This window comes from Corylus avellana, chromosome 2 (genome assembly GCF_965113065.1).
Source record: "Corylus avellana chromosome 2, dhCorAvel1.hap1.2, whole genome shotgun sequence".
NCBI lineage: Eukaryota > Viridiplantae > Streptophyta > Magnoliopsida > Fagales > Betulaceae > Corylus > Corylus avellana.
In genome coordinates, this window is record NC_142491.1 from 34,946,722 (window position 1) to 34,958,810 (window position 12,089).

Sequence of the window (12,089 nt, forward strand, 5' to 3'; positions counted from 1 at the left end):
TCCCTTTTTTTTTTTTTTTTTTTTGGTTTTTTTGTTTTTCTTTAGGGTCTTCCATTCTCTCTTCCTTTCGGATCAAGAATGAGAAGGATCCTCCCTTGTAACCTTTTTTTCCGAATTCAATTAAAAAAAAGAAACTGCACAATTTTTCTTTATCCTTATAATGAGCCATTTCAGATTTGTTGTTTGGGCGATTGTTCTCGGATAATAATTTTGAAACAAGGTGATTTTTTTATTTTTTATTTTTTTTTAAATGAGAAAAAAAATAAGATTACAAACTATTCTTTCTTGATTTTTGTCTTTCTTCAATGAATGGTATCTAATGCGTAGCCATTTTCATGAGTAATGTTATTTTTTATGCGTATTTTACATTGGCTGACGTAGTGTGTTTCAAGTGACTTTTTTTTTTTTTTTAAGTGATTGATATAAGAAACCATTTAAAACACGTAACGTCAACCAATATAAAATGAGCGTGAAAAGTACCATTACTCTAACCTAATTCTGAGGTGATAATTCAAGAAATTAAGGTTGGTTTTGTCGAGGAACACCAGTCTCTTTTTTAAAAAAACAAAAAAATATATGACTGAGAATGAAAAAACTCACATGGCTATCTATTGGTAAGCAACAAGATGAGGAGCTCCCATTGCAAAGTTGTTGAGAGCCTAGCTTAAATGGCAATATTGAAGAACCTTGGTAAGGGAGATCATCTTTGGTGTGTCCTAATTTGTAAATTACATAAATTTCCTTCAAATTGGATTTGAAGAATCTTCCAACCTGATCTAATAAAGTGTCATATGTTATTCTAACATGTAAAAATCACATATTTTTTTAATAGAATTAACGCAGTGGTCTCAAACCTATGGTTCAGTGGCCCATGCTATGTGTCTAGCGTTGGCTCTATGTTAAAGAAAGAGAAGGGAGATGAACAGACAAGATAGACTATTGGACTTTCCCAAACACACAAAGAATAAATTTAAAACATTAATAAGAGAGGATTTAACGATGAGGGATCCTATCAATTCTATTAAAAAACATGTGAAAGGCACATATTAGAAGGACACATGTCATTATATTAGATTGGGTTGAAGTAATTTTCTCCAACCCAATTTGAAAGAATTTTTATCCATTTGCAAATGGTCTAATTTTTTCTTTCCTATGCTACTGTCTATTACATAATTAATTAATTACTGTTACAAGGCTTACCAACATTTTTAGCTATTAGACTTTCATCTTATTGGGTTGATGTGACAATATCCATTAGTATTTGAATAAGCTATTGTTTTTTTTAAAAAAAGTGCTCGCATTCATTCCCCACTTGTAAGTTCAGACAAAAAACATTCACCCAAGTGCATCGCAATGCCATTACTCTCCCTTTATTTGTCTTCATCTACCCTATGAGTCGGTAATGTTCATATGATTCATCGAGTTATTTCTTTTATTGTACAAAGTTTACAAATATCCTTTAGTGCAAGTTATACATATTGATAGATGCAAAAGTTCTACGTAAACATATTTGCTATCCGAAAAACTCATTACCCCAAATTTACTGTTGCTTTAAATAATTAAAATAAATGTTTTGACAGTAAATGTTGTCTTTACATAATACAAAAAGGACTCTACTACGTAGAAACAGAAGATAATTACAACATATAGAAATAGGATAAGAAACTGTTGTACAAAAACACACGATCACAATTACGGCTAAATAAAGTGAGAACAATCACACACAAGATAACACCAAGATTTAAGTGGTTCCCTCAATGTGAGGTACGTCCGCTGGCAGAGGTGATCACAAAGAAATTCACTATGAAAGATGGAGTACAAAAATATAGTAGAGAAAAAAAATCACTCAGACCCAAAACCCCAATACACTCAAATCTCACTATCACACAATAGAGATTATTCTAAAAAGGAGAAAACAAAAGACAGGAATACTAACTCTTCTTCTTTTGCTGGGATACAATGGCGGTTGGTCTCTATTTCTTTTTCTCTCCCGCAATAGCACCCTTTCTTTTTCTCTCTTATTTTGGCTCCTCCAAAATCAAGAAGAAAACAGGTTTAGTGCTCACTATCTTCGCACTGCAGCCCTCTTGTTTTTCTCTCTTGTCTATCTCTCAAAACCAAGAAGAAAACACATTACCCACACTACTATTTCTCTTGTGTGGCGTTTGCTGCTTGCTCTCCAAAGGTTTCATAAAGGCTCCTTATATAGGAGTGATAGGTGGTGGAATACCTACTACACGTAGGTCTTTTGTTTTCCTTCTACAAGTGGGACTTGGATACCATGTAGCATAAGGACAAGCAAGCCTTTCCTTCGTAGAGAATGACAAAACCTTGGGGCCCACTCAAAGCTTGATGGGTCAAGTCACCCACGTCAACAATCTCTACCTTGACTTGAAACTCATCAAGTCACAATAATACGAATCTCCTTTTGATGCCTTTGCCCAAGCCCCTAAGAGATATCACATTCCACAAGTGACACTCAAGTCCAAGCTCCTCTTGAACTTGAGTATAGGACCTGGTTTAGACAAACTACCATGCTTCTCTGCCAGTCCTCTTGGCCACATAACTTTCTCTGTTGGCTTTTTCTTTCTGTAGACCCATCTCCACCCTTTAGCCTTCTTTGCCTTGAGCAATTCTGTCGATTCCCAAGCTTTACCTTTCTATAGTAACTCCACCTCTGTCGGCATGCCATTCTGAACAGACGATGAGACTCCACTACCAGCTGTCAGAGCAAAGGAAACCATGTCCTCAAATCCATACCTCTCTGGTGCTTTTCGATCACGTTTCTCTCTGCCTCTTGCTAAAGAATAAGGCTCTTCTCGGTGCTCTGAATCTCTTGACGATTCTTCGTCATTACATATGTCCTTGAGTGAACACTGTTCATCAAGCTCCAGCTCCACGACCTATTTCCCTTTCTAGCTCTCAGTCGATGCTTCACTCTCACCCTTTCTTAACATATAGGTCTCATCAAATACCACGTCTCTGCTAACAATCTTCTTCTTTGAGACTGGATCCCAGAGCCTATATCCTTTAACACCAGATTCCAAACCAAGACAAATACATTTTCTTGACTTTGAATCTAACTTCGATCGTTCTCCACTCTGCACATGAACGTATGTCAGACAACCAAATATTCTCAACATAGAATAATCAACCGGTTTACCTGACCATACTTCCTCTGGAATCTTGAAGTCAATCCCAGTGGCTGGAGATCGGTTGGTGACGAAGCATGCATAATTAACTGCCTGAGCTCAAAAACTCTTTGGCAATCCTGCACTTAACCTCATACATCTCGCCTTTTCCAATAGTGTTCTGTTCATCCTTTCAGCAACTCCGTTTTGCTGTGGAGTCCCTCTCACTGTGAAGTGATGAGTAATGCCTTCTGTTTTGCAGAATTCCAAGAATGCAGTGTCTTTGTACTCTAACCCATTGTCGGATCTCAGATACTTTACTCTTCTTCCAGTCTAATTTTCCACCTGCGCCTTCCACTGCTTGAAGATGGTGAAAACCTCTGACTTGTGCTTCATAAAATACACCCAGACCTTTCTTGAGAAATCATCAATAAAACTGACAAAATAATGTGCACCTCCGTTTGATGGCACCGCTACTGGTCCCCAAACATCTGAGTGAACATAGTCGAGAACACCTTTGCTAGTATGAGATGTCACCTTAAAGCTGACTCTTCGTTGCTTCCCATATAGACAGTACTTGCAGAAACACAATTTACATGCCTTCACACATTTTAACAAATTCCTCTTGTGAAGCTCAAACATACTACGCTCGCCTAAATGACCAAGCCGCATATGCCACAAAACTGTGTTATCATCATTTGGTTCTGCCGAGGTGGACACTGCAATTCCACCTGTAACTGTGTCCCCAAGTAACTTATACAAATTGCTAATTTTCTTGCCTTTCATTATCACCATAGCACCTTTAGTTATTTTCATAACTCTATCTTTGGCTGAATAACCATAGCTCAAAGAATCTAATGTGCCTAATGAGATCAAATTTTTCTTAAGGTCGGGAACATATCTGACATTAGTGAGTATCCTAACAATCCCATCAAACATCCTGACTTTTATGGTACCTAGTTCAATGGCCTTACACCTAGCATCATTGCCCATTAGCACTGTACCTGCATTACAGGATTTTAATGTGTCGAACCACTGCCTATTCGGACACATGATATGAACAAGCAGAATCCAAAACCCAAGAGTCTATGAGAGAATTTTTACCTGAGGAAACTGAAAGAACATCTGCACTAACCTCGCTGTCATCAAACTCACCATCGGCCACATTGACTGAATCTCCGGAACCTTGTCTCTTCTTATCTTCAAGATCTTATTTCATCAGCTTACAAAATTTTCTGTAGTGCCCTTTCTTATGACAATAATAGCACTCCATATATTTTGCATCTGATCGAGATTCTCCACTCTGTGCCGATCGTGACATAGACCGATACTGCTTACCTCTGCCATTCTTCCCCTTAAACTTATCTCTTCCACGCTTTGGCTCAAACCGTGCCACAAGCCCATCAGCCTGATCATTGACAGGTTTTCTTCGCGTCTCATGTGACAAGAGAGATCCTGTTACCTCTTCAAACGCCAGAGTCTCTTTCCTATATAACAATGTTGTAACCAGGTGATCATAAGAAGGGGGAAGCGATGCCAACAGAAGTATTGCTTTATCTTCTTCTCTAATCTTCACTGCAAAATTCAACAATTGTGTATTCAACATGTTGAACTTGTTGAGGTGCTCCAGCAGATTTGTATTTTCCTCCATCTGTAAACCATATAGCTGCCTCTTCACGTACAACTTATTCGTCAAATTCTTCGCCATATACAAACTCTCCAATTTCTACCAAATTGATTCTGCATTTTCTTCATCAATCACATTGTGAATGACTTCATCTGACAAATTAAGACGGATCGCACTGGCAACCTTCGCATCCATCTCTTCCCAAACATCATTCTCCATCTTCTCTGGTTTCTTCGCCTTTCCCAATAATGCATTGTGAACTCCTTGCTGAATCAGCAAATCCTTCATCCTTCTCTGCCAAAGAGAGAAATTATTCTTCCCATTAAACTTCTCCACTGCAAACTTGGTATTCGCTATATTTGTCGTCAATTTGATTTCTCGAACCTAAGCTCTGATACCACTTGTTGTGCAAAAACACACGATCACAATTACGTCTAAATAAAGTGAGAACAATCTTACACAAGATAACACCAAGATTTAAGTGGTTCCCTCAATGTGAGGTACGTCCACTGGCAGAGGCGATCACAAAGAAATTCACTATGAAAGATGGAGTACAAAAATATAGTAGAAAAAAAAATCACTCAAACTCAAAACCCTAATACACCCAAATCTCACTATCACACAATAGAGATTATTCTCAAAAGGAGAAAACAAAAGACAGGAATACTAACTCTTCTTCTTTTGCTGGGATACAATGGCGGTTGGTCTCTATTTCTTTTTCTCTCCTGCAGTAGCACCCTTTCTTTTCTCTCTTATTTTGGCTCCTCCAAAATCAAGAAGAAAACAGGTTTGGTGCTCACTATCTTCACACTGCAGCCCTCTTGTTTTTCTCTCTTGTCTATCTCTCAAAACCAAGAAGAAAACACATTACCCACACTACTATTTCTCTTGTGCGGCGTTTGCTACTTGCTCTCCAAAGGTTTCATAAAGGCTCCTTATATAGGAGTGATAGGCGGTGGGTCTTTTGTTTTCCTTCTACAAGTGGGACTTGGATACCATGTCGCATAAGGACAAGCAAGCCTTTCCTTCTTAGAGAATGACAAAACCTTGGGGCCCACTCAAAGCTTGATGGGTCAAGTCACCCATGTCAACAGAAATAAAATACAATTACACTAAAAATTAAAATGACATAACATTACTAAAGGCTTGAGACTTCTTGAACACAATGAATTCCTTTAGGATTGCTGGCGTCTAGAAGTTTTTCAACGACCCTTGTTGATAAGCTTGAAAATAAGTAGATGTTTGCTTGGTGGTGTAGTTCGATTCTGCATCAGTGAAGCCTCAACTTCAAGTCTTCAAGTATGCCGCGGTTCCCACTTAAACATGAAATCATAGATTTGTGTCCCATAATTGTACGCGTAAATCCCATCCTCGTGAACCCTCCGGCGGCATTCTGAATTTGGATGGGGACAATATTTTTTTAGAAAACCTTCATCGTACTTGAAGACATTGAAGGTACGATGTCCAGCCTCCCACGACAAGTCACAAAAGTAGATTGTGGTGCAAATAAAGTTACCTGAAAAAATCCAAGAGAACTCATAATGGGCAAGGATCAAGTAGATGCTAAGATCATTGTCTTTAGACTTACAATGAGCTCCTAGAAGAGCTATTTGGAACTCGTTTTCAATGTGAATTTGGTAAGCATTGGCAGCGTTGCAAATTAGCGATTGACTCATGCAATAAAGAGCCAAGACAATAAAAAATACTACTATTCCAAAATTACTCAAATTTTTCTACAATTTCCAATGCCTTTTGATTTCCTCCTACTTCTTATCCCTTTATATAAGATTATGATCCCTTACAATTTCTCTCAAATTACGGAATTTTATGAACCTATTTGGTTGTAGTTTTGGAAACAAGATCTTTGTTTACGAAACAACAAAAACCTGTTTCTACCATGTAACCATGCGTTTTGCAATCAGTTTTAAAAACAAAAACTTAAAAAAATAAGAACACTAAAAACATAAATATAGAAACAACTCTAATTTGTTTATGAAAACAGGTTTGTGTTCTTAGGAAAATAGTGCTCAAAATACACGTATAACCTATTTTTAACTTAAGTGCACATGCTGCACAGTACTCGTGATCTGTTGTTCTAATCCTTACATATTATTTTTCCTAAAGACTAATGGACACTGCCAGATCAACCCATTAAAACAAATAATGGGATGAGAGTGTAGTGTAGTGTAGTGTAGGGTTTACCTGGCTACTTTGCTATCTAACTTGGTACTCTCATGTCTAGACCACCACATAATTTATTCCATTTATTGCATTACTTCAACATATAATACGCAAATGCAATTGACCAAAACCTGAAGTCACAATCACTAGGGAGTCGACCATCCACATTAAGTTGTTAATGCCATTTCTTTAGAAGTTATCTTTTATTTTATGGTAAAATCCACTTAGCCCCCTCAAATTACCACCTCAATGACAATTTACCCCCAAAACTATCAATTGTGACAATTTACCTCTCAAACTATCAATTGCGACAATTTACCTCCCAAACTATCAAAATAATGACAATGTATCCCCCAATGCTAACTAAATAATGAAATTACCCTTATAAAATTTTCAATAAGACAAAAATACCCTTAAAATTTTGAAAAAAAATAAGTAAATTTTAGTATTTTTGTTTTTATTTTAATAAGGGTAATTTTGTCATTTTGTTAAAATTATGGGTACATTGTCATTGTTTTGGTAGTTTGGAGGGTAAATTATCGCAATTGATAGTTTGAGAGGTAAATTATCATTAGGGTAGTAGTTTAAGGGGGTTAAGTGAACTTTACCCTTTATTTTATAATCAATACCGTTATAAATAATTTAAAATAAAAAATACTTTTAAAAATATAAAAATGATTTTGACCTTTACGTTACATTAAAAACACATTCAGACCATGTCAAAGAAAAAAAAAACACATTCAAACTAATTTTTTTTTTTTTTTTTTTTTTTTTTTTAGAAAAAAGTCTTAAAATACATTAACAAAAATATCCATAACTTTTGTTATGTTTTCTTTTCCTTTTCTAGCTTAAAAACAAAATGAGAATCCCTTGCTTGGAATATACGTAAACATAGAGAAGAAAAAAAAAGAAAAAGAAGACAAAAGAAGAAGAAAGAAAAATAAAGTTGAAAAAAACAGTAGATTGCTCTCGTTGAGATTCCAGAATGTTGATTCGCTAACAACTTGGAAAGTCGAGGAAAGAAAAGACGTGTTCACTCTTTTGACTCAAACCACAAAATCCAATCCTTTGGATCACAATTCCTTTCAGGAAAAAATTGTAAAAATTGTTTATTTACAATTAGCTCTATCTATCTAGTATTAAAATAAATTCAGAGAATTAGGAAAAAATAAAAAATAAAAAATAAATTCAGAGGTTTTTGACGTATGTCAACAAAATTTTTTTTCTTATAGTCAAATTTCATAATTTGACTATATGGAATAATTTTTTTTTTTTTTTTTTTTTTGGGCATATCTCAGGGATTTTTGATAGAGGTGAAAAGGCGGGGGCGGTTAATAACCGTATACTAACCGTATTAATTGTTAACTGCTAACCGCCAAATATATAGAAAAAATATATATATATATATATATATATATATATATATATATATATATTATATTTATATATAAAAAAATATATGAATGATGTCATTTTTGTGTTTAAAATTTAAAATATATATATAAAAATCTAGAAACGATGTTGTACGTAGTATGTATGATATTATCCTATTACCATAAAAACAACATTTTTTTTTTTAATTAAAATTTTTATTTTAAAAAGTGGTTAGCGGTTATTAGAGTTACTAACCGCTAACCACCTAACGGTTAACCGCCTAGGTGGTTAGTGGATTTTATTAACTGCCTAAACGGTTACGGTTAGCGATTTTAATCTATAACCACTAATGGTAATCGTCTTTTCACTCATAATTTCTGAGTTCATTTGGACACAACATAAAACTAATTATAAATCAAGTAAACCAAATACACTGATTTTGAATCTTTTCCTTCCTTCTAATTAGCTTCCTCTAATTTTTTGAGGTGCAAGGCTATTCATTAAGGGTAATGCTTCGGTGTATATATATATATATATATATATATAAATCTAATAGTAATTTTAAAACCACCATCAAATTTGTGAGAATAAAAAATAAAAAGATGATACGTAGCATTACTCATTGGTTTCACACATACCACAACCATCCTTTTGTGTATAATTAGGATAGTTCAATAACAAAAGATTTCACAATACTAGCGTGATAGTTTCAATTAATTTTTATCTTGGTCATTAACAAAAGTAAAAAATTAATTATAACTATTACGTCACCATTATAGAATAATTGTGTGATAAAAATAATTTGAATTAACGGTTACGATTCTCTAAATTTTTTGTAAGGAAAAAAAAAGAGTAATGCTACAAGTTTCTCTTATGTTTTTCTTGAGTCCATCTAAAAATGATATGGCTATTAAATTCACTATTGGATTTGTGATTGATCATTATTGAATTTTGATCAAATGGTGAATTTAATAGCTACATCATTTTTGAAATGGTTCAAAAAAAAAATATAAGAGGGATTCGTAGAATTATTCGAAAAAATAAGATCCTAAAAACTAGTGCTCAATTTTACTGGATTTTTCATTTTTTAAACACAAATTTGCTTGAATGGGATTCATGCTAATCCTCACCGTCCAATCTATCTGATACCCTTAGGCACGAAGAGTCTTCTTCTCAAGACAAATCTCATCGCCACCAGTTTTGAAATCGACGGCGGCTAAACCCCTTGTGACGCGTGCCTACCAATCAAATCCTTCCACGTAAGACATTAAACTCCACAACCGGCTAATTCCTGTCACCCACTCCCTCCACCGGCACGCGTAAGCGGTCGACCTCCCAATTTCCACACCTCGCTCACGGGACAAACCGGTCACCTATTTCCACCCCATCACCCTACAAATATAATAAACCCCCGAAAAATCTTCCAATCAAATATATAAAAAAAATTGGAAAAAACAAAATAAAATTCTCTCCCGGTTTCCTTCACTTTCTACGGAACCAAACACAGCGCTCTCTGTCTCTCTCGCTGTTTCTGTCTACGGCACCATTTTGCGGTTGAATTTGTGAGGTTCAGAGCGAATCAGCGTGTGAAATCTCTAGGAGAAAACATGTTTCTTGTGGACTGGTTCTATGGGGTTCTGGCATCGCTGGGTCTGTGGCAAAAGGAGGCGAAGATCTTGTTCCTAGGGCTTGATAATGCTGGAAAGACCACCTTGCTTCACATGCTCAAAGACGAGGTTCTCGCTCATTCATTCTACATATTTTCTTACATTTTGTCGGTGGCCAAACGGAGTCTAAACTTTGTTCTTGTTTGTGTGCAGAGATTAGTTCAGCATCAACCGACGCAGTACCCGACGTCGGAGGAGCTGAGTATTGGGAAGATAAAGTTCAAGGCTTTCGATTTGGGTGGCCATCAGATCGCTCGCAGAGTCTGGAAGGACTATTACGCCAAGGTTTTTATTTTAATTTTAATTTCTTACTGTTTTTTTACATTTTCTCAGCAACCAAACAGAGTCTACTGTAATTTGATTAATGCTATATGTATAATTATATGTATTTCTTTTGGGCTGTTTGCTAGGATGGTCTTCTGTAATCTACTTTCCTTTCCTCCGTATTTTTCAATCTTCATTTCTGTGTGCAATTTTGTTGTTTAATTTCTTAGCAATAGCCATCTCACAAAATATAGATGTTGATTTGAAAGGTAATTTTTGGTCATAATGATACAGCAATCATTGTTGAAAGAGCAATACAGAGGAATGGTGGCTGTTAGATAGCAGGAAATCCACAGTGGAGTTGTTGTATGCATATTGGTATGGGTGTGTGACTGCCAACTTTGTTGTATTGCTACCTGTATTTGCCTATTTAGCGGTTGAACTATGTTGAACCTTTGAATATGAATATTAATGTTTTTTTTAATATGAACTTTTGATGAAACCTTTTGTTTTTTTATTATCGTTCCATGCTCTTGTGATTCAGCCATTTGGGTGGAAGCAGTAGATAGCATAAAAGGTAGATGATTTTATTATGTTGAAAGCGACATGGAAATATGTTTTCTCTATGAGGAATTCCTTTAATTTGCGAAACTTAAATTAATCGATTGATACAAATTTCTTCAGGCTTAAAACTTCCGTTAACTTCTTCAAACTTTACACTCCATTATGTACAATTCCAGTTTCCATATGTCTTGATATTTGTGGTGGCTCTGGTTCTGCATGGACACAATATCTAAAGATTTACCTATAGTTACTTTCTGAGATGCTGCAACCTTAAATTTCTAGTATTCTTCTGGCGGCATTTGTAGTTTTAGGTGTTGTCAGTCTTGGGACTTTGTAATGGAACTAGGAATCCGAAAATCTCAATGAAAGGGGGCTATGAATTGGTCCTTTGGAGCAGCTGCACATGCTCCTAGTTTGGAACTGAGTGCTAATCATTTGTTAATCACTTCTGGTTTACAAGGCACGAAAGTCCTATTCACGGCAATTTGTGTTGGGGGCGGGGGTGATACATGAAACTAGACTAAAAATTTCTTTGATTGGATTAATACCTCTCTGATAATTTGTGACTGATTTATCATTTAGGTGGATGCGGTGGTGTACCTGGTCGATGCTTTCGACAAGGAGAGATTGGCTGAGTCGAAGAAGGAGCTTGATGCACTCCTCTCTGATGAGGCGTTGGCAAATGTCCCGTTCCTTATTCTAGGAAACAAGATTGACATACCTTATGCAGCCTCAGAGGATGAGTTGCGCTACCATTTGGGCCTGACCAACTTCACCACAGGTAAGGGAAAGGTTAATTTGAGCGACTCCAATGTCCGCCCCCTCGAGGTGTTCATGTGCAGCATTGTCCGCAAGATGGGATATGGCGAAGGCTTCAAGTGGCTCTCTCAGTACATCAAGTAGGCAAACGGATAGACAAGCAGATGTGCTGAGGCTACCAAGATGGTAATTTTCCTACCACAGCTGCAGTCTCTTCATTTGAACTGGTTTTAGAGAATTTTAAGCATAGGTGTTGATGTAAAGTGAATATATAGTCTATGGTAGTTGCCTTCACTTTTAGCTGGGAAACTTGGTGTGTTTCTTCTACCTTTTCTTGGTAGGGATAGATAAGTAGTTCTGTTTGTCTTACTCTGTATTGGTAAAAACTATATTGCAGAAGTAATAAAAGGTTGGGCTTTGGAGGTTCAGTTGAGTGATTGTAGAATTTACTGAAGGTGAACTCGAAATTCCACCACAATGTAATTCGTTAGGGATGGATGTCTTCCCCTTTTCATTTTCAAT

At 36.0% G+C, this 12,089-nt stretch overlaps 1 protein-coding gene across 2 annotated transcripts; it reads left to right on the forward strand.

The window, feature by feature from the left end:
* Window positions 1-9,747: 9,747 nt before the first annotated feature.
* LOC132189944 (small COPII coat GTPase SAR1A) lies at window positions 9,748-11,995 on the forward strand. Of its 2 annotated transcripts, XM_059604804.1 has the most exons (3): window positions 9,748-10,049; window positions 10,134-10,265; window positions 11,391-11,995. In XM_059604804.1, exons 1-3 carry the CDS (start codon window positions 9,921-9,923, stop codon window positions 11,709-11,711), a joined length of 582 nt encoding a protein of 193 aa, XP_059460787.1. In that variant the 5' UTR covers window positions 9,748-9,920; the 3' UTR covers window positions 11,712-11,995. The 2 variants fall into 2 exon arrangements, with proteins under 2 accessions (XP_059460787.1, XP_088369650.1); XM_088513524.1 differs by having other exon boundaries at window positions 9,748-10,265.
* Window positions 11,996-12,089: the final 94 nt, after the last annotated feature.

Excerpts from the sequence above, each read along its gene's own strand:
- LOC132189944 (XM_088513524.1), top strand. The coding sequence starts at position 9,921 with ATGTTTCTTGTGGACTGGTTCTATGGGGTTCTGGCATCGCTGGGTCTG. Across the intron at positions 10,266-11,390 it reads GGAAGGACTATTACGCCAAG|GTGGATGCGGTGGTGTACCT; the intron begins GTTTTTATTTTA and ends TTTATCATTTAG.